Raw genomic sequence first — 26,389 nt, 5'->3', positions numbered from 1 at the left:
CTGAAACTGCAGTTATCATGAGAAAACTTGCACGCACCTCGCGAGCGTACCCTGTCGAAACCATTAAGCCGAAGCGTTGATGACTCAAAAAAAAAAAAAAAACCACTACTTTAATTACCGGTGCGTTACTCACACTTCCCAGTTCCGAACGAAAATCCCCGATCGAAAATGTAGCTCGCGCTCGGGCCCCCTCCCCGAACCTCCTCGTCTTCTTCCCGCTCCGCTGAAGGGTTTCTTCATACCCCATGTTCATTGACGGCACAGCATTCGGTGCGCGCTCTATTCACAAAATGTTCTGAGCACAGTCAAGAGGATGGCATTGGGGAAAAGCATTTTCGGTTTACGGACGCAACCACGCAACTTACTGCCGCCGGAGATCGAGGTCATGTGGAAAGTGATGGAGCTTAAAGACATTGCAGCCGCACTCGCTTTGCCGGATTATAAGTAGTATAAATACTGTACAAGTGCAAGTAGTATAAATACTGCCCGAGGACATAGGTCCTCGGGCAGTATTCGACGCTTTCTGTGGTTATTCGTGCACCCTATGACCGAGCAATGGTGTCCCGATGACCGGGGGTTTGGAAAAAAAGCGCAAACGAAGTTCGGGCAATGCATACACCCAACACCGGCGAAGCCTCTCATTCGGGACTTTCACTCTTTCTGCACAACCAGCAAGGGAGAAGGCGCCGGTAGCCCTTTCCCCTGTTCTCTCTCGCCCTCTTTCGGTAAAACGGGCGCCGATTGGACACAACTACTGAGCCAGCGTTCGGCTAGAATTCGTTGTCCTCTCTTATTGGACACGAGTATCGGCCGAACGCTGACGTTACACTCGTGTCCAATCCGTGCCTGGCACCAACACCTTGCACGTAACGCTGAAGAAAAAAATGTTTTGCGCATTGCGCGCGAAGTAGTTCTCACGAGTTTTGGTTGTCAGGGGAAGAAGCGACGCTTTTGGCGTTTAAAACGTGGACGTATTGATGAAGTGTACGTATATCTAATCTATAATGCAGGTATAAATCTTGATTCTCTACATAAATGGGGAAATTCGTAACGCTCCGCAAAGAGCCGGACTTTTTTTTTAATTTTACTACGTTGTTCTTAGTTGAAAACGAGGGGCATGCAGGGTCATGTCACGCACAGGTTGAAGACGGATAAGAAGAGGAGAAGAAAGATAGTGAGCAATGACCACATATTTCTGGGTGGATAGAAACCGATCGGAAAGATATTAGGGAGTTTTAGAATAGCGCACGCTAAAGCTTTGCGTACGCAAAGAATAGCGTCGTCGCCACTGCGCATGCTCCGAACGCAAACCACGTTTTGCGCTTTGCGTGCGCAATTTTAGCGTGCGCTATTTCTCGGAAATAGCGTGCGTACGCAAAGAGTCTTTGCGCTTCTCCTAGGAGAATTCGTGATGAGAAGTTGGCTAAAGCCAAGACGAGCACAGTTTAAAAAAATGACGGCTTCAGGATTATGTCGGCGGCTGCTTTGGCGGCGTCGTGAGTGCGACGTCGGCGGTATCCTCGCGACTGCAACTTTCAATACGGGACGACATTGTACTCGGTTTGACAACGATCACCGACAGCTTGATGCTTGTGACGCGTGAACATTTCACGGCGAAGGAACGATGTGCGAAGGTCTGTACACGAGACCTCTCTTGCCGAGGCGACGCAAGCGGACACGACCGCTCAACCGCTCGCGTCACGTTCTCATGTTTAAACAAATTAAAATGCTACTCTGGACCAAAAAAACTTTTTTTTTTTTTCTAAAGTTACAGCATTTCGTGTGTGAAATAAAATTTTTTACTGTATCTTGGTGGCGTCGCAAGCGCGAGATGCTTGGGCTTTTGCGTCGCGGCGGAGAAACGCTATTCTAAAACTCTCTTGCGTCGCGTGCGCTAATACAAGCACTAAATTTAGCGCTAGCGTGCGCTAAAATTGCGTACGTTATTCTAAAACTCCTTATTAGACAGTTTTAGTGGAGCGTACGCTATAGCTTTGCGTACGCAAGGAGATTGCGGGTCGTGAGTGCGCATGCGCAGAACGCAATAGAAGGGCTAGCGTGTTGCGTACGCACGCAACGCTGGGGATTTTGCGTTGCTGGCTAGCGGGCCTTGCGGGACGCTCTCGAAAGATCTCGGACCCAACGAGAGCGCCAGTTTCAAGATGGCGGTTGCCTCAACTGGCGCAGCAAAGGCGACGTGGTGTTTTCGAAGCTCTGTGTTACGTGAAATTGCGTGGTGTTCAGCTCGGCGATTCTTTCTGGGACCTACCGCGGTCGAATGAGATCGCCCTGCAGCTGAAGGAGTGCACAGTGGAAATGTTCGCCGCTCGCAGTGTGCGTCGACGCTGCGATCTGCTCAACGCTAAGCCTATTCCCACAGTTCATCGCCGACGGACGAACGACTCTTAAAGAAGTCGCCGAAGTTCTCGCTATGCACTGGACATCAGGGTCATAAATTTCATTCAGCGATAGCGTTGATAAAAGGTGCCGTTTCCACGGGACGACTGACGGAGGCTCCGTGATCTAATTTGGCTACGCGCACTCGTACTCGTAGCCTCTGTACTCCGCAGAAAAGCGCGCTTGACGAGGCAGCTGTGACTTGGTTTAATCCGAAATAAAATGATTGCACACTTTTTCTTTTTCAATATTTCTTTCCAGGAGCATGGTTGCGCTATAAGCACGCGGAATTCTGCGGCTGTAGAAAATTTAACCAAGATCATTCGCGGTGTTCACTCGAAAACGTAACGCACAACTAAATTCGGTCCGAGCAGGTCATTTTTAGCGTACGCTATACTATTGCGTATTGCGTACGTAAGATCCAGTAACGCCATACTAAAACTGTCTATTGTCTTGGGGAAAGGTGGGCGTTGCAGGATTTGTTTTTTTTTTTTTCTCGCTTGAAGCTTGTAAAATGTAGTCAATGACGGCAAGTGCAATACGTGGTTAGTTCATGGGCCAGAGAGCTGAAAATATTGTTGACACGTACTGTTGATTGATTTTTTATCACTTGCTACGTGGTTATTAGTTTAATAATATTCTCACGTACGTTACAAACGGAATACTTGATAATACGGCTAGAAAGCGAAACGCGAGAAATATGTCTTGAGGTATACGGAGCTGTCTATCGACGTATCTGCATGTGTGTGGTTTTTGAGTGCGTTAGTGCTTTCCACGAGCTGACCCTCCTACCCTGCCCATCCCGGCCAGCATGTTAATGTTCTAAATCACAGGTATCCGAACCCTGGCCCGCAGGGCGAAATCTGGCCTGCTGCAGGTGGTCTTCCGACCTGCCCGTGGCTGGCCGTGGTCGTTCCAATGAAGCCCGGCCCGCTGCTCCGCGCAGCAACCGCCTAAACGAAGATGCAAAAACAAAAACAAGCTATACAAAAATTCCGTTGTAAGGCGTGTCCTCTCATTATATCATTCGTTTTATATTGTCATTATACCAGCATCACTATCGGGTTTATATCTAGTAACTATATAAGTTATAATGGACCTTTTCCGATAAGCGTTGTGCGCACGCGCGAGCGCCCGATGCCAAGCGGCGAAAGTCGGCACGAAAAATCGAGGAAATTCGGAAACATTTGGCCCAGCTTAAGCTGCACTCAGTGGACTTAGCCGTTCGAAACAGTCTCTTCTTTTTTTGAATTTAGGCGTTTTAAAGAACAGTTAAACCAAGGAGCAGACGAGTTTTCACAAAAAGTGACAGTTGGAATGAACATGGCCGCAAGTTCTTGCATTTTTTGTTTGAAAAGAAACCAATTATCAGAAACAGAGCGAACATCAAATCAACCATCCATCTCACACGTGACATGTCACGCGCACCAATCGCCAGAGATATCTGCGGTCATGCTGGCCACAAAATCATTTAAACTTTTTATGACTAGGCTTCACCAATATTGCAACGTGCCCCCTCCTAGTACTTATAACCTCCTTGCCTGGTAACGACACTCCCAGGCTCAAGGGCCAATATGGCGGCTCAACCTTTTTTCTTTACTGTGGTCACCATGAGCTTTTAGAAAGCATATTTTTTGCGTAAAAACAAACGAAAAACTCTATTTTTGTATGAACTTTTACTGAAGATTCGTACAAAATAACAGGCGCGTGATTTTTTCTTTTTTCTAATTCTTTAGTATACAAGGTTTTTCGGGGCAGTTATATTGTTTTGCTACAACCATGTCTCACCGGTGATTTCAGGTAGTGCGTCCCTACCTGGACGCGTCCTAACTTTGTAGTAATTCTCGGCGCGTCCGCTTGGGAGATGGGGGTTAGCATCCCTGAAACCCCTTCCGCCGTATATGTTTCGGCGCCAAAATGGCCGATTAAAGCCAAAACAGAACAATCACTGCGGACGCTATCGAATGCCATATACGCAGCCGTGCAGTTCCCCGAGCGGCCGCTGCGAGAGAAATTGCGGTGTTGCGGTCGCCATTAGCTCGGTTCTCGAGTACGGATCGGTGCACTTCTTCAGAGCAGGCTCGATGGCAGTCTCCGAACTCAGTTGTTCTAGTAACGTTGGCTGGAGCTGACTTTATAACGATCGCAGCCTGTTTCAGCACGTCATGAGAGTCCGCGCTGCCACGGGCGCGACCATTGTTGATGCAGTGGCCATGCGGCTTTTGACCGCTATTCGTGTCTCCAGCTCGTTGCTCGCCCTCTCGCGACGAAAACGGGAAGCGCTCAGTGAGGGTCCCCCGATTCTCCTGTTCAGCGGGCACGGCGGAAGTGCGCGCGATCATGGCTCGCGAAATGTCATTTCCGAATGCAAAAAGCACTCTTCACTGTCCCAACGTAGTGCTGCAGCCGGTATGGGAATGTACCTTACTAAAGAGTTTTACTGTGCAAATATTCGAATTTTCGAATAGTAGTTTCGAATAGTTATCTATTCGATATTCGCTTCGAGGGCAGTTGTAATATTAGGTCTTTTCGAAGTGTTCGCAAACTCACGGTCGCAAGTTTGTTTACTGTCTAAAGACCAGAAAAAAAACGATATCTAAAATCAAGAATATACTGACATGTTCGGAAAAATGGTATAAATATTATGGTGGAAACTTTGAAATATACTCATCGTAATTATTTCATCAACTTTTTTTTAATAACGGGCAAAAGAAATTGAGCAACGAACTCCAGAGACGCCGGCGCCATCTTCGCCTAGAGCACTATAGCTATATAGTGCTCTATCTTCGCCAACCTTGGCGCCCTGGTTGCCAGCACTCTTTTCTCACCACCGCCACGTCCAGACATAAATTTGGAAAACCAAGTTTACGATTAATACCTTTAGAAATTTCTAATAACATGCATAATTGCTCAGAAACTTTTATTTTCGATAAAACTCATAAACACGTTTTCAAAACATTTAAACTATAATATTTCGAAGGAATATTATATTATTACAGCGACAAGGTGAGTGGATGACATCGACATTGTCAAAATGACGGCAGCTAAGTCGGTTGGCAAGAGGGACTAACGACAGCGTGAGAAGTCTTGTTTGGGAGTATTTCTGTAAACTTCCCTCTAAAAACGGTCAAGTTTTTTGAACAGCAAGTATTCGATATTTGATTCGAAAATATTCGACCAAAATCACTATTCGCTTCGAAATCGATTCGAACTCAAAATCCACTATTCGCACAACCCTAAGTTTTAGTATTGCGTACAGAAGCAAACGAAAGCGCTGTGCGTTTGCATTAGAAATGCGTGCTCCACGTTGTGCGTGCGCCTCATCGCCATGCGCTAATCTAAGACCGCAGTTTCGGGCTCCGCGCACGCGCTAACGCAAACACACACCGCTTGTATTCGCTCGTTTACGCAATACTAAAACTCACAACGGTTTCACCGGCTTCCAACGCCAACGAAACTTGCTGCAGTGAGCAGATGTGCAAGCGGGTAACCGTTCCTTCGAACTTGAAAGGCTGGGATTGGCAAAACGACGGAGCGTAAAAATGAAAGTAACTGTATGTTATAAAAGATAATAATAATAATAATAATTTTTGGGGGGGAGGGGAAGGGAGGGGGGCATTTGGTTTGAAAGGATTTTGGCGGCGACTTTGTAAATCTTGCCGATTGTCAAAAGTTGTGACTTAGCAAAATATGCTTTGCACACAATTAATTTTATTCTACATGGACTTCTCAAATTAGCGAGAATGTTTTGATTGATTTTAGACTATTTTTTTTATTTTATAACTTGGCAATTAAAATACTTCATTTGGCACCAGTGATGATAATTAGCACACTTTTTATTGTCATACTTGTTCGCGCGTGAAATTAGATCATAAGCAACAATTTATATTAAAGCTTGAAAAACTACGTATTAAAGTATCTTAATTGTATTATTAATATTATTATTATAAGTATTATTATTAATACAAATTGCGGGAATGTATGCCCCCAATTAACGCCACGATCACAAAAATACGTCATTTAATCATAATAGTCTTTTCAGAAAAGTACAATTTTTTGTTTTTCTTTTTAGCATAAGAAAAACTCTGACATCGTTATCAGGACAGACAGTCAAACACTAGATGCAATATAAAGTCCTACGCGTCACGCGTTGCTATAAAAGACACACACACTTCAGCTGCCTGACTCGGATTCCGTGTAGTGAGAACAGCGTTTATTAATTTATACGTTTTGTGGACATATTGTAAAAATTTGATTTATTATGTTATTCTTGTGCTAGGAATAATGTTAAAGCAATTAATCATCTAAATACCCAAAACCCATTAAAAAGGCCCACATTTCATTAGTTCACGTGACAATAATCTGAGCGAGAAAAGGCAGCGAGAATGCACAAATACAGCAATGATCTTTTCAACAACTACAATATTCTATGTTACCTCTAAGGTCTATGAAAGACCCTGTCTTTAAAAAGACACTAAAATCTTAAAAAAAAAAAAAAAAAATATTGAAGTAGCTGAAACGAACATTTATGTCACAAAATAAAGTTTCCGCGAACAACTTCTTTAACTAAACAATTACGACGTGAGACACTGAAAGAATTCGAAATTAAAGCCTATATAGAGAAATTGAAATATAAAACTGAGGTTAGTTTCAGTGTCGCTCCAGAATTGAAGCGTGCCTCCTGGAGTGAGTATTACGCTAAACACCGTTTTTATTTTCAGAATTAGGAGGTGACCTGCGCTCGTAACACTCTAGCTTCCTTGTATTACCAAAAATAATTTGTGTCCCTCGGTGAAGCCAGCACACTAGACAGGCTCAGCAGCGGCACGCATCTCCGACGCTTTCCCCCTTTCTGATTGTGTAGAAAGAGTAGAAGTCCCGGATGATAGGCTTGGCCGGTGTTGGTTGTCTGCTGTGCCCCAACTTCGTTCGCGCTTTCTTTTCTGTTTTGAACTCGCAAACTTAATTAGAGTAACGGGCTTCGATGGCAACAGTCCCCCAGTCATCGGGACACCATTGCTCGGTCATAGGGTGCACGAATAACGACAGAAAGCGTCGAATACCGTTCGAGGACCTATGTAGATTCCAATCTTCTCGACTGTGCTTGGAACAGCTTGTGAATGGAGCGCGCACCGAACGCTGTATTGCCGATGAACATGGGGTACGCTCGCAAGGTGCGTGCCAGTTTTCTCGTGATAATTGCTGTTTCAGCTTGCAAAAATTTTGTAACTGAATTTATCTTAATATTGATAATTTTCAGTGGTGACTGACTCGAATTCATCCTTTACAACACTTAGTTGAAGGCCTATTTCCGTCACCAGGTCAGGCTAGAAATTGTTGAAAAGGTAGTTCTATCGGTTTTCCTGAATCGCGATCTCTTGCGCGATACCAAAGAGTCGGCAAAAGCGCTTCTTGGAGTGCCGCTGGTGGGTTGTTTCCGTTGATTGGGCGCTTTGAAGCGCTGGATAGTCGCTCCAGGGTACGACTCGTGTGTTGCGATCTGTGTCTTCGAGCCCAGTGTGTACGTTTCTTTGTTCGAGTCATGGCATTCGCCAGTGCGGCAACGGGGGAACAGCCGCAGCGAACGTGTCAGTGATAGAAATTGGAGGTCAGTACTCAAAATATTGCATTAAATAGTAAAATAATTCGTGGCTGCTTTGACGCTTTCTGCGGTTCGATATAAGCGCATCTAGAACGTCTTCGTCGTTCATCCACAATGAAATATGAGAACACGGACACGCAAGATAAAAGCAGCGCAGCAAAACGATATGTAGCAGCTCCGGGTGTTTACAAAAGTTAATTGAGGTTCCCGTTTCGTGTATCGCTTGTTCATTACTAAAAACGGCTGCGTTGAAATGGGCCTATTGCAAGCAAAAATTTATAAATGGTTCATCATTTCCAGTCACGCGGAAAGCGGTGGAGCTTCAAAACATTGCAGCCGCACGTGCCTTACCGAATTCCATGCAAGCTACGAGGTCCTTGGGCGGTATTCGACGCTTTCTGTCGTTATTCGTGCACCCTATGACCGAGCAATGGTGCCCCGATGACCGGGGGACTGTTGCCATCAACGCCCGTGGCTCTAATGAAGTTTGCGAGTTCAAAACAGAAAAGAAAGTGCGACAGAAGTTGGGGCACAGCAGACACCCAACACCGGCCAAGCCTATCATCCGGGACTTTTACTCTTTCTACACAATCAGAAAGGGGGAAAGCGCCGGTAGCCCTTTCCCCTTTTCTCTCTCGCTCTCAAAATGGCGCTACCCACGATAAAACGGTCTATAGTTAGTTGGAGTCGCGTAGCATTCTGTGGAAGCATTTATATTTTCGTTTTGGTATAACTGGGATGAAAATAGCCAGGTAGCACCAGCTAAAAACGTTTCCGAAAACAAAAAAAAAAGGTTAATTTTTTTTTCTTTAATATACATGTTTTTTCTTTCGCAAGAGACGATGCGGTTACCACGGAGACGCGCATGCGCAAAGTGGGGCAGTCTTTGTGAGGAAGCGAGACCATTGCTGCTGGCAAGGAGGATAGAAGGGTAGGAGAGGGCGTGACGTCGGCCGCGTAGCCTCCACAAGCCATGCTCCCTTGACGCCTCGCCTCTTTCTCATTTTTCTCCTTACTCTCCTCACTTATCAGGCCAACGTGACCACGTCACGTGACCGTAGCTAGCCTTCATCTACCTATGGTGTCTTAGAAGACACCACAGCCTAGCCTTCAGTCCGATAAAACCTACCGGACGGAGCGCGCGCAAGCCTGCAAGGAATGCTCCTACAATCAACCATCCATCTCGCACGTGACATATCACGCGCACCAATCGCCAAAGAGATCTGCGGTCACGCCGGGCACAAAATCGTTTAAACTTTTTATGACTAGGCTTTACCAATGTTGCAACGTGCTCCTTCCCCCCCCCCCCCCCCCCCTAGTACTTATAACCTCCTTGGCTGCTGGGAAGCTATAGGGACGCTGTTTTATAGACTGTCGCAAATAATTACTGTATGTACCGTTACTCCTAGATACATTCTTTGGAATGTTTAACAACATTATTGGAGAACAATATTGGTGCCGAAGCAGCACGATATTTGTAACATTGTTCACGGACGAGGTGGTCACTGACCAAACGACTTCTTTCAAATGATCAGTATAAAAGGCGCATGGTTAGCCTTGGGGATGGGGACGGGAGGAAGTGGCCGGGTGGGCTAACGCGTCTCAGCTCGGAGCGTGGAGCGAAAGCTTGCGCTGGGAACCTCCTGGGTTCGATCCCCGCCGCCCCCGCCCGTTTCGATCTGGATGAGTTTCGTACCGGCACGCGTTCGTGTGATCACTACTGCGTGATGCACGTTAAAAACCCCAGGTTAGCGGTTGTACCGCACTGGCCAAATTTCTCATCTACAGCTAAGAGACCGATTACCCGTTGAGGCGCATCTCCATCAAGGCTGTATAAACATAAAGAGCAAGCCAATTTTTTTTTTTCTTGGGGATGGCGATTGGATTAGCGTGTCTTCGCGGGTGTGTTGTGCCGGTGTGTTATCGGCAAGGAGATTAGAAGGGTAGGAGTGTGCATGACGTCAGCCGCGTAGCCTCCACAAGCCATGCTCCCTTGACGCCTCGCCTCTTTCTCATTTTCCTCCTTACCCTCCTCACTTATCGGGCCAACGTGACCCACAGCACGTGACCGTCGCGTTGTTGATGGTTGCGGGTAGCAGGGAGCGTGGTGCTGGTGGGTTTTAATCAGTCATCGCAACTAGAAACTGTGACCCGCACCCAGCCGACCGATTCTACGTTATGTACCCTCAACTACAAAGTAAATGCAGTCTGATTTCCACAGGCTGTTGCCATCCTAAAAACGATAGCATTATTCAACGTGGGGCGTAGCGCTGTTACGATTGCCTGTTGGCGTGTTTTGGGTAATGTGCCGTGCGTCTGCGGGGAGTATTCTTTTTATCTCCTGTAGCCAAAGCAAGAATAAATTATACACACACATGATGGCGGAACTATGTCCAGCCGACAGGTTGGACCAGTGCTTACTCATTTTTACGGCGATGATTTCCGCTCTCGCCTGGAAATGATAGCTGCGCTCTTATCGCCTCTCATGTTATATCACACTACAGTATACGCTTGGCTTTTTCTTTTCGTTGCGGCCGCTACGCAGGTCGTCCACTGTGACGTTTTATTGCGGTTGTGACAGATTGAACCAGCTTAGCTTGACTCGGGGCTGGGAGATGTTTTATTGACTACTGGAAGTGCACCGAGCACACCACGCTCCACTTCGATCTGGCCCAGCCACCGCCGCGACCAACGGCCGAAATCCGTCGTTTCCGCAGTTCGGCGACCGTCGGAAATCTAAGAGAATTGTTGATCGATTCCTGTTATCGTCAAACGATGTGTGTGTAATACGTCAAGGGCTTACCGGTGAAAGGTAACCCCCGCTGAAGAAAAGCCAGTCCGACTGCGGCAGCCGATCACGCTGCAAGCGCTCACCCCGTACCCGGAGGAAATTAGCGTCCCGGCGACGCCAGGCTTTCGTTTTTGTTTTTTTTTCCGTTGCGATTGCGGCGATTGCCCTGATCGTCCCGTGCACCAGCAGCGGTGTGTCGTCTGCTCGTGATCCGCCTCAACCGCTTGCTTGCTTGCTTCACGTCAAGCCTTCCATCCGATAAAACCTACCGGCGGACGAAGCGCGAGCAACCCTGCAAGGAATACAAACAACCATCCATCTCGCACATGACACGTCACGTGCACGAATCGCCAGAGAGATCTACGGTCACATTGGCCACACAATCGCTTAAAATTTTTATGACTAGGCTTCACAAAAATTGCAACGTACCCATGGGCGTACCAACCGGGGGGGGGCAAGGGGGGCACTTGCCCCCCCCAGTTCTGAGAGTGGGGGGGGGGCAAGGCATGCGTTTTGCCCCCCCCTGAAACGGCCGCCACTGGGCAGAGCAGACACAGGCCTGCGGCGCCCAAGGAATACCAAGGGCACTGCCCCCCGACCCGCGCGGGCATATTTTTAACGCGCAGGCGATACAAACCCTAGCAACGGTGCTCACGCACGCCGGATTGGCTGGTTTGTGGAGCCTTGCCCCACGAACAAGGCTACACGGTAACCTAACGGAATCCATCCGCGAGACATGGGCCCGACGGGCCGTCCAGACCAGGACGTAGGCCCTTACACAAAATAAAGTTTTGCTTGCTTGCTTGGAGATAGGCGCTGCCGCCGTCAACATAGGCAGCGGATGCAATGCGAGTTTCCGAAGAGGTAGCGTAACTTAGTGGTGAGATGTCTGCCTCATACGTGTCAGACCCGGGTTCTATTTATGGTGTGGGCCGGCTTACTTCTTTTTATTTTTTTCTCGAACATTTTGTTTTGTCGAGGCATTTGGCGATATTTACATTTCTTTTTTACCATTAACACTAAAAAAACGAATGTTGTTGACGAAACATCGCTAAACTAAATCGTATCGACTCTATTTACGGAAGTGCATGGGGGGCAGCGGGGCTTGGGTTGCCGACCGGACGCCGCAAAGCGGCGTGTACGAGGGGTGGGGGGGCTAGGTGGGTTAATAGATTTGTAATTAGCAGCCGCACACTGTCACCGCGAAGCGGCGTGAACGCAGGCGCGGGGGTGGGTTAACGCGCTTTGAGTGATACACGAGCAGCCCATCCGGCGTGAGCGTCGTTGTTAGGGGTTCTATCGCCTGCACCGTAAAAGGAGCAGTGTGTGCACCTCCTGTAGTGGGCAAGAATTCCTACATTGGAGAGAAGCGGGGACAAGCCCTTTCTTCAAATGCGTCAAGTCTCCTTGAGCTTCGGAATACAAAGAAACGCCACTATTCGGAGCTAATCCCACAGTTACTCGACCTCTCTTGCGTCGTGTCTGTTCGCTCCCCGCGCCTCGTAGCAGTGTTGTTGCAGTGGGGGGGCTCGTTAAAATTTTGGGGTTTTTTGGACTATCTAAATCACTTTCTTCCTTCCCATCCCCCCCTTTTCTATTCCGCATGCTTCCCCCTCTGCAAATATCAGCTGACCTTCCGACCTCTGTTCTCTGTTGATAGGCAAAACAACCACTAAAATTAGAAAGTAATTTGTAATTTGAGTGGAAGTCACTCGGAAAAGTAGTTAAAGTAAACTACTGATTACTAGAATAGAAATGTAATTAAAAGTTACTAAACTACCCAGAAAAGTAGTTAAACTACAGTAACTTGAGTAAAGTAGTTGAACTACGTACAAGTCTGGCCTGGCAAGCGCTCTGCGTAAGTGTTTTCACTGATCTGCCTAGCCCCGCACACCATCACATGGGCCAAGAAAGGTGTAGTTTTACTGCAGAGGAGAAATCAGCAGGGTCCAAGATGGTGACAATGGAGGATGGGCGACTGTTCCAGTGGCTGATGGCTTGAGAAAGGAATGACCAATTGAAAGCGTTCATAGAGCCAGAAGTGTGTTTGATGGTGCAGACGTTGTTGAGGCGAGATGTTCGGTCGAGGGGTAATAACAAAGTGGTTTTGAGGTCGGGAGTGTGGTAGTAGATTTTGTGAATAAGGCACAGCTGAGAGACTTTCCTGCGAAGCTGCAAAGAGGACATGGTTAGTTCAGTTTTTAGCGCCGAGACACTGAAAGAAAAGTCATAAGTGGATGAAATGAAGCGAGCAGCTCTGTTCTGAACTGCCTCTACAGCGTATTGATGAGGTACAGTCGATGGGTATTCCAGATGGTTGAAGCATATTCTATTTTTGGTCTGACGTACGTGTTAAAGGTTAGCTTAGGGACAAAGGGTGGAGCGATTTTTTAAGTTACGTCTGCTTAGTCCAAGAGTTCCAGATGAATCGGCGGTAATGACTTCAATGTGGTTATTCCAGGGAAGGTCAGATGTTAGTCTTACACCAAGGTATTTATACCAGACATGTACAAGTTACTCAAAAAAAGTAATTAAGTTAAGTTACTGAGTATTGGCCTCAACAGTAATTTGAGTAGAGTAGAAATTACTCAAATGGAAAGTAATTGAGTAAATTACTAACTACCGTAAAAAAGTAGCGAATTATTTTAAAGTTACTTTTGAAGTTACTTTTATATTTTTTATGGTAAGAAAAAGTACACAGGTTTTGATCCCTTAGCGAAATTGTGCTCACCAAATATACATCGGCTTGTTTTTTCACAGAAATGCTTAAATAGCTGGTTCTGCTACTGCGTGCCTAATTGTTTTGCACTTCCTTGTTTGTTTGGTCAATTGTGTACTGCAAATGTGTCACTTCTACTTTGAGGTTTAGCACTGCTTGAAATTGATTTTTTAGACAGTGCACGCCTGTGTAGAGTGTTGCGTAAAGTACATCTTAAAAGTACTTGAAGGAAAGTACAAAGTAAATGAGAAGTTATGTGCCTCAAGTAAAGTAGTAAGTACACCGGGTCCAATGTACTTGAAGTAACGTACTATAAATACAATATATTTGAAGGTAAAGTACAAGTACTTTTAACACAATCTTTCATGATGACCTTTCATACCCTATACAGTGTCTTTTAACTGGTATGCAGTGCTCCAGGGTTAATCGGAGGTGCATCGGTTTTTACGGAAATGGCAGCAAATATTGTATAAAGTCAAGTCACCACAGAGTAGTTGTACTCTCGCTGACGAGCTATTCGACACAATCAACTTATAAGGCACTTATTTGTATCGGTTTTATAGCTGCCATTACTTAATTCAGAGAAATGAGCAGATGACATCTTGAAAGAGCGCGTTTTCACACGGCAATACACCTTTTTTCTTCAAATTCGGGGAATGTACACTGAAGTCGGGAGTTTTACTTTCCTTGGAAGGTACAAGTACGTGCTCAGAGAATGTACTTCAAGTAAAGTACAAGTTCTCTAAACAGTAGTACTTTAAGTACCATTTACTTAGAGTACTTCCCAACACTGCTTGTTTATTATTTTTTATATAAGAACGTTGGGGGAATTATTAAGTTTTTTCGAACGATCTTCGAATCTTCGAAGATCTGCATATTCTAAGTTTTGGGAGGAAAGGCAACGCAAATAAGTCCTCGCTGCGTTGCCCTCTGACACGCGATTCTTCGAGTACAGCACAAACTACGGGAGCATCAGATGAGCTTCAGAGCATGTGCTGCATTTTGTTGCCTCCTTTGAGTGAGGATACAGTCTGTGCACCTCGTGTAGTGAGCGAAAGTTGCTACGCTGAGGAAAAGCGGAGACCAGCCCTTCGTTCAAATGGGTCTCAAAGAAACGCCAGTCTTCGGGACTCAAAGAAACGCCAGTCTTCGGCGCTAATCCTGTAGTTACTCTACCCCTCTTGCGTCGTGTCTGTTCGCTCCCCGCGCCTCGTAGCAGTGTTGTTGCAGGGGGGGGGGGGGGGGGGGGGGGGGGGGGGAGGGGGGAGGCTCGTGAAAATGTTTCCGAGGTTTCGAAATCTCCAAACCATTTTCTCCCCCCCCCCCTTCCTACGCCAGATGCTTCTCCCTCTTTGCAAATATCAGCTGATCTTCCAACATCTTACCTCTTCTGTGCAGGGATGTTTGTTGATAGGCAAAAGAACCACTAAAATTGGAAAGTAATTTGTAATTTGAGTAGAAGTTACTTAGAAAAGGTATTTAAAGTAAACTACTAATTACCGAAATAAAAATGTAATTGGAAGTTACTAAACTACTTAGAAAAGTAGTTAAACTACAGTAACTTGAGTAGAGTAGTTGAACTACGTACAAGTCTGATTTATACACAGTAGCGGTCTCAATCAGATCGGAGTCCAAGAAGTAATTAAATGACAGAGTGTTTTTTTTCTTGGTGAAGTGGATTAGTTTGCGTTTATACTTGTTTGGTGACATAATCCACTCTTTGCACCAATTGTTAATTTTATCTAGATCTTCCTGAAGCTGGTTATTATTTTGCACACAAGTTACTTTGTTATGGATGACGCAGTCGTCGGCGAAAAATCGTTTTTTTTTTTTGAAGAAATCCCAATGGGAATGTCATTAATAAATATTAAAAAGAGTAAGGGCCCAAGTACGAACCCCAGGGGAACACCAGGAGATACATTTATTAAGGAAGATTCATGATCATCATGGACGTGACCTGTACACGGGAAAAAAGAAAGTCACGAATCCATGCAAACGGTTATTGGTCGAGGCAAAAAGATGATAGCTTAGAAAGAAGGCGTTGATGGAGGACACGGCCGAACGCTTTGGAAAAAAAAAAAAAAAAAAAAACTGCGTCAGTTTGGACGTGACATTCAAGGTTAGTGTGCAAGTCATGGATGAAGTCGCAGAGTTGCGTTTCGCAGGAAAGTACCTTTTGAAAACCGTGCTGCTGTTTAAAGAAAAGAAATGGGATGATAGGTGCCTCATGATGTTGGAGTAGAGGATATGCTCAAGTAGTTTGCAAGAAATTGAAGTCAATGAATTAGGGCGATAATTAGATGCGGAAGAGCGGCTGCCCTGTTTAAAGACTGGGAATTACCCTTCCCTCCTTTTGGTCAGATGGAAGGCAGCTTTGAGATGAGGACTGAATGAAGATGAGTTTCAAATACTCACTAGAAATAACACGGGTGTTTCTTTTAAATTTTAGGGTTGATGTTATCGGTTCCAGCGGACGAAGTAAGTTTTAGTTTATCAATCAATGTTTTAATACCAGCGGAGTTAACGTTAATAGGATGCATGCGCTCGTAAAGCTGTCCAGGGAGAGTGGGGACGAAGTCCAAGAACTCGTTAGTAAACACTGATGAAAAGTATTCGTTAAACACAGAACTATCATGCTCGACGTTGCACATCCGACATTCCTAACTCTCCCCATCTTCCTAAACGTCCGTGTGTGTCCTAACACCAGAAACCGGAATTTTAAAGGTTAAAAACGGCACGTTGCGAATATGGAACGCGCACTTTCATGCAAAGCTGACGTCAAGTGACTCAAATCGAAAAACATGCATATTTACAGTATTGTTATCTCTTCTGGTGAAGGCTAAACAACCGTTGCATCCGTTTTCGCGCACGAAACGGTGACTCCCAGAGAAAGTAAGAACGCAGTGATTGTCTTTATTTTAACAATGTAAACACACTTGCAGGCGTGCGCTGATGAAGCCTCAAAACCAAAACTCTCGTAGTGTGATTCGTGACTGCTCTGGCTACTACCCAACCTCGTTGTCACGCCACTTTCTGCAAGCAAACACTAAAATTGCCAGTAAACACACAAAAGCCACATCGATACAATTATCTTGTAGAATATCACCTTATTTAATCATAACTGTTTCAATAGGTACTACAAGTTGTATTTATTTTAAGAAGAAGAAGCAAAATTTTTTTCGTGAGAAAAAACAAAATATCAATGTTAAGTCTGGTAACGTTGTAATTTTGCCGAATCATTGCCAAATCTTTAGAAAACTTCGACAAAAGTTGCGCCGAATTTTCGATTAAGCGGGGGGGGGGGGGGGGGGGGAAGAGGGTCGGGTTTGCCCCCCCACTCAAAAACAAGTTGGTACGCCACTGAACGTACCCCCCCCCCTCCCTATAGTATTTATAACCTCCTTGGTCATCGGTGTTCTAATTTTTTCTACGCTAAATGTATAATACATGTGCAAATGCGAAATAAGCGCTGTTCAAGTGTGAATTTAATCAGCGTAAAACAAAAAAATCCAACCCAGCGATAATAATTTTACTGCCAATTTCGAATTTGACGTTGACTAGCACCACCTGGGTCTGTAAGGGCGCAATCTAGTCATAGATAAGGTAAGGGCGCAACATTTAGTCCCAGTGGCCTAAATGTGAGGGTGCGAAGGTTAGCCCTGGGGGTTCAGCTCTGAGGGAATAACGGGAGGGGCGCAAAAGTTGCTCCCCTCCCCGTTAGTCCCCCGGGGAGTAATGGGGGTGGCAGCGCATTTAGTCCCCTGATGGAGTAAATATCGCACCGCTTTTTCCTTAGAGCATGGGCCGCCGTGCTCACGTAACTGGATAGAAACGCCGAAGGAGGGAAGCACAGTGAAGGAGGTAACGACAACACAGAGCGTCCTTCGGCGCTTCTATCCTGTCATGAACCAACAGCCCACCTGAATACCCGTAGTCGGCGCCTATGCTTAGGTAAACGTCTACTCGTAAAAGAATATAAGTTTTTTGTTAGTTGTTTTTTAATCCATGGGCAAACGTCATCTAAGCGCGTTCTATCCCGACCGCTAGCTTTACATTGTCACGGAGTTTCAGCTTCCTGTGACGCATATAGTTTATTTATTCGGTCCGAAAAACAAGGTCCCCTTTTCTCGGGAACCCCTTATACATTGTAGGCGGGCCAGCCTGCGTTTTCTCTGTGCCACGGGGTGGAATGGAAGCGCAGGGCGCGCAGGCACTGCCCGCTCCGTCGGGCTTTCGGATCAATGGCGGGAGGGTCGCGGTGCCGAGACCGCGATTGGACGGCTCCTGTTTCAGCCTGGCGTGTCCCTCCCTCTTTCGCGCAGGCCGGACAGACTTCGGGGGCATCGACAATGAGGCGCTCGACTTCAGTCAGCTGGAGGAGTACATCAACAACGACAGCAACATGTGAGTTACCTCTTCTCCATTCGCCTTTGTTGTTTCTCTTCTTTTTGTTTTCTCTCTCAGTTAAGCTTGCGTGTGCCAAGTTCGTACTTATTCCACAGCTGAATTTTTATATATATATATATATATATATATATATATATATATATATATTTATTTTAACGTGTATTAGCTTGATTGATAGCTTTGTTCATAATGCAATTAATGCCAAGGTGGAAGCGAGCTGGACAAGAATAGCGATAATAATCTCTGGAAAGGGGGAACAAGTGGGACAAAGGGCGAACACAGATATCCAAACACAACACAACGCAGCTGTTAAAACCCATTTGCTCTACTGACGTCAAACTCCCGGTTAGCTCAGTTGGTAGAGCGCTCCACTGGAAACGGAGAGGTCCCTGGTTTGATACCAGAACCAGGCGGATATTTTCGGTCGCGCACCAGTCACTTAGTTGTGTTTAGAGATCTGTGTTTGTCCCATTGAGTTATTATAATGTACGCTAGAGGTTCAAGTGGCGCTAGTGTGCTGACGCAAATTGAAGCAGACAGCAACCAGTCGAAAATTTACTTCCGGTGATGCATTTTATGGGAAAAAGTGAATGCATTTTCTCCCTGCGCTCGATCATAAGAGCAAATAACCCAGATAATTTGTACTTGGAACATTTCTCAGTCAGGCCGACGAAAGAATTGGTCAGATAGGCGTTTTTCTTTTGAATTCGTCGCATTAAAAACGGTGCTAAAACGGCTTCGTACGTGTATTTATGTGCACTGTCGGTCACTGTTAGCGCGAACGCGGTGTCGGCGATTTCCAGCATGGGGGATATACATGCCAAACGAACGAAGGGCATCTGGAAAATCAAGTATGGCGGCAAGAACTACGCAGCAACACTGGATCAGTAACTCGCAGTGCATGTACGATCACAATAAATTGAAGGCCACATAATCTATTCCGATTTTAAATAAGTAAGCACCGCTTTATTCTTTCTGCCCTGAGCGAAGCTGCTTGTTCTATGTTCGAAATATCACCCGCGCGCTCGATATCTTTGAGAACAAGTGCGCGATAAAAGCTGCCCGGCAGAGACAACAATACGAAGAGACACCTTTCATAGCCCACGGACTTTATTCTCTACGTTTTGAAGGTTTTTATCCGCTCGTGCACGACGGGATCATTTTCATATAGTGACTGGACTGGCATATTATCAATATACAAGCGTCACCGGAATGCTGGCGAGCCTTGAACACACTCTATGTTCGTTTCGATTGTAATTTTGCTTTGAATCGTCGCTTGTTTTTACACACCTGCTGCGGAACACACGTTTGGGACTGAAATGTAGCGAAGTTAAATATCGTTCACTGGTGAAGAAATATGCGCTAACTAAAGCAATTACACTTTTACAGTGTTAATCAAGGTACATGCTATTCGGTACGACCCAAATAACCAAAGTGCTCCGTGTTATTTTCCGGCGAAGAGACAAAATGCTCGCGAGTTTTCCCATAGGAATGCACAGGAGCACCGCAAAAGTAGACTGGTTGCTGTCTGCTTCAATTTGCGTCACGGAAGTTGCATAGACACATAGCGCCAGTTGAACCTCTAGCGTACATTATAATAACTCTGTGGTTCGTCCTTGTCCCCCTTGTTCCCCCTCTCCAGGAAGCATTATCGTTATTGATAATTTGAAGTACAAAAAACAAAAATGTACCGAATCGTCCCAAATTAAAATATTACTGTGTTTAAAAAAAAAAAAAAAAAAAAAAAAACTTCTCGCAAGGTTTTATTTTTTTTTTTTTTTTAATGGGCGTAATTTTGTCATTGTTGATAGTGTTAACATGTTTCTTTATATGTCTCCATGTGCGGAACTTTGATCTGACATTCCCGCAAGTACCACCTATATAAATACGTCAAGCCTGTTTTGTTTTGTTTTTAGTAGGGCGGCTTTATATACTTCGTCTGACCCTACGATGGACTAAAGGCAGAAGCTACGGACCGCCAGATCCAATCACGAGCCACTTACAGGTTGCGTGATATTTCGCTTCGATGCGCGTATCGGCACCCGCGTCTCGAATCACTAATGGGGTAGTTTGGATTGAATAGCACTGAGTGACTCAACACTTTTACATTGCAAAGAAAGTAATGTCATACAGGCTCTTTGCAGTGTCGAAGCTATAAAAATGATGCAGCGCTTTTGGACTGGGAGGATCATTCGTCCACCCCTAACCAATGCTAAGCGTGTCATATTTTAGCTTGCAACGTGATTGGACCTTGCGGCCCGTGGCTTTGGCCTTTGGTCCATCGTAGGATGAGACGAAGCAGGGCCGTACCCAGAAAAAAATTTGGGGGGGGGGTTTCAGGGACAACGGCGGCCATTTTGAAAATGTCTATTGTCTTATTTTCGCCTATGAATCATGTGCATCGGTGGCATATAATGGAGAGTTATAGCAAACCGAAGAACCGGTCCCGGTTTGGTACCCGGTAGCCGACCGGTGCCACTGCGCGTGCGCAGAGGTGGAGATTAAAATCGGCTGGCTGTAAGTGCACCGACCAGGGCCGTACCCAGAAAAAAATTTCGGGGGGGGTCAGAACCCCCTAACCCCCCCTCTGGTTACGGCCCTGAGACGAAGTATAGTCTATTTCACCTTATGATGTACCACAGGAAAGGCTACAAGCGCGAGCTATAGCTGTGGGGCAAATCTCGGCTGCACAAGCTGCCAACGCTATGAGCTCGTGCTTCTAACCTTCGCTGCGGTACAACATAAGGTGAAACGGAGGGGGTATTCACTGGACGCCATATTTGAGGGCGATGTTTAGAGCGCATGTTTAGAACGAGCTCACATTAATGGCCTGCTAGGACCGACAATCTTGATGGTGCTGAATGCACGTTGTAAAAGAACTGCGGAAGCTCGCCGTCAGCACGCGCTCAGCAGCCGCACACACACATATGGCCACCAGTGAATACTCCCTATTAGCGGCGAGATGTTTTAGTAGCGCCCTCATACGGTTACCTTTTGTGACGTCATTACCTTGCGAACAACAACTTTGATGGTGTTTGCAAGGAGCATGGTGGAAGCTTGAAATCATTGCGCTCTTAAAGCAACACTACCAACCCCGTCGAAATTGAAGTTCTTCCATTCCTCTTATTTCCGTCGATGAGAAATCCTTTGCTGACGTCGTAGTCAGCATTCGGCCAATCGTGGAAGGCCGACAACAGTGACGCTTTCGATCGCGCACGTCGTCAATAGTATCGTCACCTTTGTTTCAATATAGAAAAAAAAACAAAAAAACATTACACTTTCCACATTGAGTGCGCTCTCCATGCGCCATGTGCAGAGCAAACCTGTTTGTAATGCGTGTGCATATACTATAAATAAAGTTTTCCCCCACTTACCACAATCCCGGAGTCTTCTGGGTTGAGCCATGATTGGCGGCCGGCGCATCTGCCTGTTATTGCGTGCCGTGCTTGGTGGGGCGCATGCCTCGCTCGCTGCTGCGTCTGTTACTGGCTGAACGTATGACCCGTTGGCTGTGGCAGGCCGTGATCCGATCACTGAACGGCTATGATTAGCTGAACGCACGACTCACCCGTGCCGAGATTGGCTGAGCGCCTGATTCTCTTTTTTTTTTTTTTTTATGGCATGCCGTGAATGCTTGAAAGCGTAATCGTTGATTGTTTATGACCCGTCATAGCATGCCGTGATTGTCTAAATACATGAACCCGTGATTCAGCGGCGAGCGCTCCCCTCTCCTTCTCTCCCTCACTCTCTCGGCGCAGTACTTCAAAATTTCTTCCTCGCAGCTCTCTATTAACGAGCGATCTGCCAGACTCATTGTAACCATATTTGATTTTTTTTTTTTTTTTTTTTTTTCAATTTTGGGAAGCATTTGTTACCTATTACGGCTTATAGTTCCACTTTCGCTGTGTTGTTTTTTGTACCATGTGTCAAAACTATACAATGACTCCATGCCCCTTTATGTTGAGTCCCTCGTGGGTACGTAATGGCACTAAGAAATGAAACGAAATATCTGAGCTCATCACTCGCTTACTTGAGCTTACGACCCGCGTGCTTTGGCGTGCAGTGATTGGCTGAACACGAAACTACAATCTGTCTAGCCTTTGCCTCACCTGCCACAGAGGACCTAATTGGCTGAACGCACGACGTGCTCGGTATGGCGTGCCGTGATCGGCTGAATGCATGACGGTCATCCGCAGGGCCAGTCTCACTTGCCACCACGTGCAGTGATCGGCCGGAAGAATGAGACGACGTCAGTATATACGGCGAGCAGGTGTTCCAAAATGGTGCGGAGCGTGAGTTCGTCTGCTTCTTTTGCAAGGGTTGTGGCGACGTCAGAACGCTGAGCTCTGATTGGCTCTGGTCGAAGGACAGTGGGTAGGCCTCGAGGCAGCTTGCTTTGACGTCTACCCACTATCCTTCCACTCAAAGCCAATCAGAACTCGGCGTGGTTCTGACGTCACCGCAACCCCTGCGCAAGAAGCAGACGACTTGCTCTCCGCGTAGACGTGCCAATCAAAACGCAGCATCACAGAATCCGCAGGAAACGCGGGATGTCAAGGTAGCCCAGCGAACGCCGTCATTAGTTGAGGTTGGGGGGAAACACAAGCGCCTGGGCACATTTGGGCGGATAAGCCAACGCGCGATGTGCGCGATGAGCAGACGAACTTGCACGCTGTATAGAACGCAACGCCATTCAGCGTCGCATGTTTTTTTCCGAGTCTCGAGCGGCGTGTTCTCTTGCAGCTACTTCCACGAGGACCTGGTGAACGCGGGCGACGCGTCCCCGACGCCCGGGAAGCGGCCGTGTTCGGCGGGGGGAACCCCGTCGCTGCCCCTCGGAGGCCCCACCAGGGACGTGGTCGGGACGTCGGTGGCGGCGCTCCTGCAGAGCGCGCTCTCGCAGGCCGAGTCCACTGCCGCCGCCGCCGCCGCTGCCGCGTCCACCGCTTCGGCCGTACCCGTTGCCATCGGGTGAGTCTTCTTTCCTTACGTCTATTCCTTTGTATCTGTTTATTTTAAGGTTTGAAGCTTATTTCCGCCATATACGCGACAATAATTTCTCAAGCCAAAAAAACAAACAAAATACAGGGTGTCACAAAAGAAAATTTACACGGTCTTTTTTACCGCAAATATAAACTAGGCATCGCCGAACGCTCATTCTCTGCCCAAAGGTAGCGCTAGAGGTCACAACCAGATGCCAAAGTTTCAGCCCGATCCGATAACTTAATCAAAAGTTATAAGCGATTTTCTTCAAATTTCAATGGGAAAATGGCGGCCGATCGAGTTTTCAAACACATGGGGCTCTATGGCACCAGAAACCGAAAACGGGCAAAAATGAGCTACATTTTCCCATTGAAATTTTCAGAAAATCACTAATAACTTTTGATTAAGTTGTCGGATCGGGCTGAAACCTTGGCATCTGGTTGTGACCTCTAGCTCTACAACTGGGTGGAGAATGAGCGTTCGGCGATGCCTAGTTTATTTTTGCGGTAAAAAAGACCGTGTAAATTTTCTTTTGTGACACCCTGTACTTTAAGCTTTTGCATTCTGGTGAAGAAGGAAGAGCAGCGGAGCTGTAGCTTCTTTTCTCGGCGGTGGCTTTCCAGGAGAGCGATCTGCTCTTTTTTCGCGAGGGAATCTGAAGCGCTCAACGCGGAGGAACTTTATGCGCGATAGCGGCCTCGCGGCGGTTGCGGAACCATTCGCGCTGCTGCGCACGTCGCCGCTCGTTCCGTTCCCGCTCTTCTTCCTCCGAAGGAATGTGGCCGCCATCTATGAGTGACGGCAGCAACCGGTTGTCTGGTTGCCGAGGCTGGAAAGGTTGCCGCGGTCTATGAGCGACGGCGACGACCAGAGTGTTGTGTCGACATTTGTTTGGTGCCGGACACGATCCTGGAAAAACTAGCCCTTAACAGCTCCGCTGTCAAAATAATAAAACAGGAATAGAGGACGAGGCGACGCCGCGACGCTCCGAAAAGGCTTGGATAGCGGCTAAAATCTGTCATAAACGCGAACAAGAGAAAAAGAAAAGAAGCGGTAGTAAAGTAGGATGGGGCGACGCTTTAAAAAGACGCGGCGACGCGTGCCAGGAGGGCCGAGAAACGGGCGTCAGTTTCCGCTGCGTCCCTCATAAAACGCAATTCTGTATGTAACGGTTTGATTGATGGACCGAAATACAGCTGCAACTTCTGTTGCTCTTTTGCACGCGCGAATTGAGACGTATTGGATCCTGCGTCGGGATATTTCTCGAGACACGCGTGGACTAGAGTAACTGTATCTTCCTTGCGCCGCCGACTCCGTATTGGCGGAGAAGCGGTCACGTATGCGGAGCTGGATCCAACCTTCGTGGGGGAAAGGGACCTTGCAGGCGCCGAGTTTGGGATGGAGCATGTTTCTCGCTTTCCGCTAGCGAAATATACATCCTACACTACAATCGAACGAACTGGAAGGTTCTTTGACCATTGAACATTACGTGTAGCCGCTGGGTATGGCATAATCGCGTTGGTTTATAGCGCGAGCGATGTTTTAAAACATGTTTCCAATGTCTAGGAAGCAGACGACACGGAGGACGATCGCGTTGCTTGAATCTGTGGAGCGATACGCGACCGGCACATCCGGGCACCTCGGACCAGGCAACAACGCGCAGCTATAGGATGTATTCACTGGACGCCATATTTGAGGGCGATGTTTAGAGCGCATGCTCAGAACGAGCTCACATTAACAGCCTGCTAAGACCGGCAACCTTGATGTTGCTGAATGCACGCTCCAAAAGAACTGCGGAAGCTCGCCGTTAGCACGCGCTCAGCAGCAGCGCACACGGATATGGCCGCCAGTGAATACTCCTTATACGCTCGCGAAGGGACGGCGACGGGCGCTCGCGACACAGAAGCGCCGACGGCAGAGCGCGCGACACGAGAGCGCCGACGGGCCGCACATGACGACAGCTCGTGTGCGCGCCGTGCAAAGTTTCGATGATGGGATTCGCTCATACATCATAGGAAAGACAGACTGCTAACACGAGTCGCCGAAATCTCCGTTGTTCGAATGATGCGTGCCAAGTTTCCTCCTTGAACTCGTTGCTATGCGGCATTCGAAGCACGGATCTCGTGGCAACTCGCGTTCGAATCTGTATGCAGACTGTCTTTTGTGTGATGTATAAGCAGTTGTGACCCCCCGGCTTAAGGGCTCACTATTGGATAAAGTACGCGCGCAGCATTCAAGAGGTTGCGTTTCGCCGCCTCAAAGAAATTGTTAAAACAGTTCTGCACATGGTTTTTTTTTTTTCTTATAAACTTTGTTTTTCTTTTTAGGAACTGTGAGTATAATAATATCTGATATATGAAAGAAAAAAAAAAGATCTCGTCTTATATTTTTATTATTTAAAACTGTTTTAGGGGGTATTTGCAGTCAATTGCGAGCGAAAATTGGAAATGTATCAAGAAGTAACCCCTTAGGCTATGGCCATCACCAGCTTTCCACGCCTTCTGCAATTAAATAACCCAATAGCCTTATTTTCTAAGCCTGTCACGGCACGGGCAAAAGGAGGAAATAGGAATCCTGACCAAAATGCTTGATCCCGTACAAAATGGTCCCGAAGAGAATTGTGCAGCAAGATGAAACTTAAAGGCTATGATCCGATTCGGCCATCTTTCCAACGTATCTTACGATTTCGTCCTGCATGTAATGGCTGTCACCAATAAAAAAAAATCATTTTTAGTGATTTTATTGTTTATAGGAGGGGTCTCCAACACACGGCCCACGGGCCGCATGCGGCCCGCGACTCGGTAGGACGCAGGCGACCAGCTACGAGTCCCAGTTCCCATGTCTAAAGCGCAACAAATGGCATGCGACATAGTGATCTCATCGCGTCGATTTTGTTTTCGCTCGAAAAGTAGCTCTGCCCTTTTCACGTATTCACATAATTTATACTTATCTGTGTTCACTTTCCCTTTCTTTGGACTTATTTTTGCTTCCCGGCTTCTTGTACTGTACAACAATCCAGCTACTAGGCTGCAAGCGCAAGCTATGCGGTAAAGGATGCATCTCGGCTGCGCGAACTCTCGATCACAAGGATCAACTTCCAAAGCTAAAGCGTCAAACACAAAATTCTCGCCTAAAAAAAAATTATTAAAAGGCAAGTATTTCTTCAGAGTGTCCTGATAAATATTGTCATGAAAGCAAGAACTGTAAAATTAACTTTTTTTGTGTGTTTTTTTTAGACATGTAGAGCTTGATTAATTTCTGAGTGAATTGAGCAATGAGAACGGGTGTACTTAGTTCTCTTGTTCAAGTAAAAATGCCAGCACGTTGGCTCGGGTGGTGTCATATTAATTCTTGTTACTATATCAGGTCAGGGCCTAAAGTTGTCATTTAAACTAATCAAATTTAAAGATGTCACTGGCAAAACTGTGTTTACAAAAAGAATAGAGTACGAGGTCTCTTCACTTTAAGATCTTTTGAATCCCTCTCACGT

The 26,389-nt window shown here is 46.5% G+C and overlaps 1 protein-coding gene across 1 annotated transcript in view; it reads left to right on the top strand.

Annotated features, from left to right (window-relative positions):
- Window positions 1–26,389, top strand: part of LOC115319907 (myelin regulatory factor-like protein) — a 151,200-nt gene that overhangs the window by 72,310 nt on the left and 52,501 nt on the right. Inside the window, exons 2-3 of the mRNA XM_029979936.3 lie at window positions 17,832–17,913; window positions 22,660–22,887. Coding sequence (XP_029835796.1) covers window positions 17,832–17,913; window positions 22,660–22,887 — 310 coding nt within the window. The remainder of the gene's footprint in view (window positions 1–17,831; window positions 17,914–22,659; window positions 22,888–26,389) is intronic.

This window comes from Ixodes scapularis, unplaced genomic scaffold, assembly GCF_016920785.2.
Source record: "Ixodes scapularis isolate PalLabHiFi unplaced genomic scaffold, ASM1692078v2 PGA_scaffold49__6_contigs__length_1374808, whole genome shotgun sequence".
In the NCBI taxonomy this organism is placed as follows: domain Eukaryota; kingdom Metazoa; phylum Arthropoda; class Arachnida; order Ixodida; family Ixodidae; genus Ixodes; species Ixodes scapularis.
This window is presented reverse-complemented; position numbering and strand designations above follow the sequence as displayed.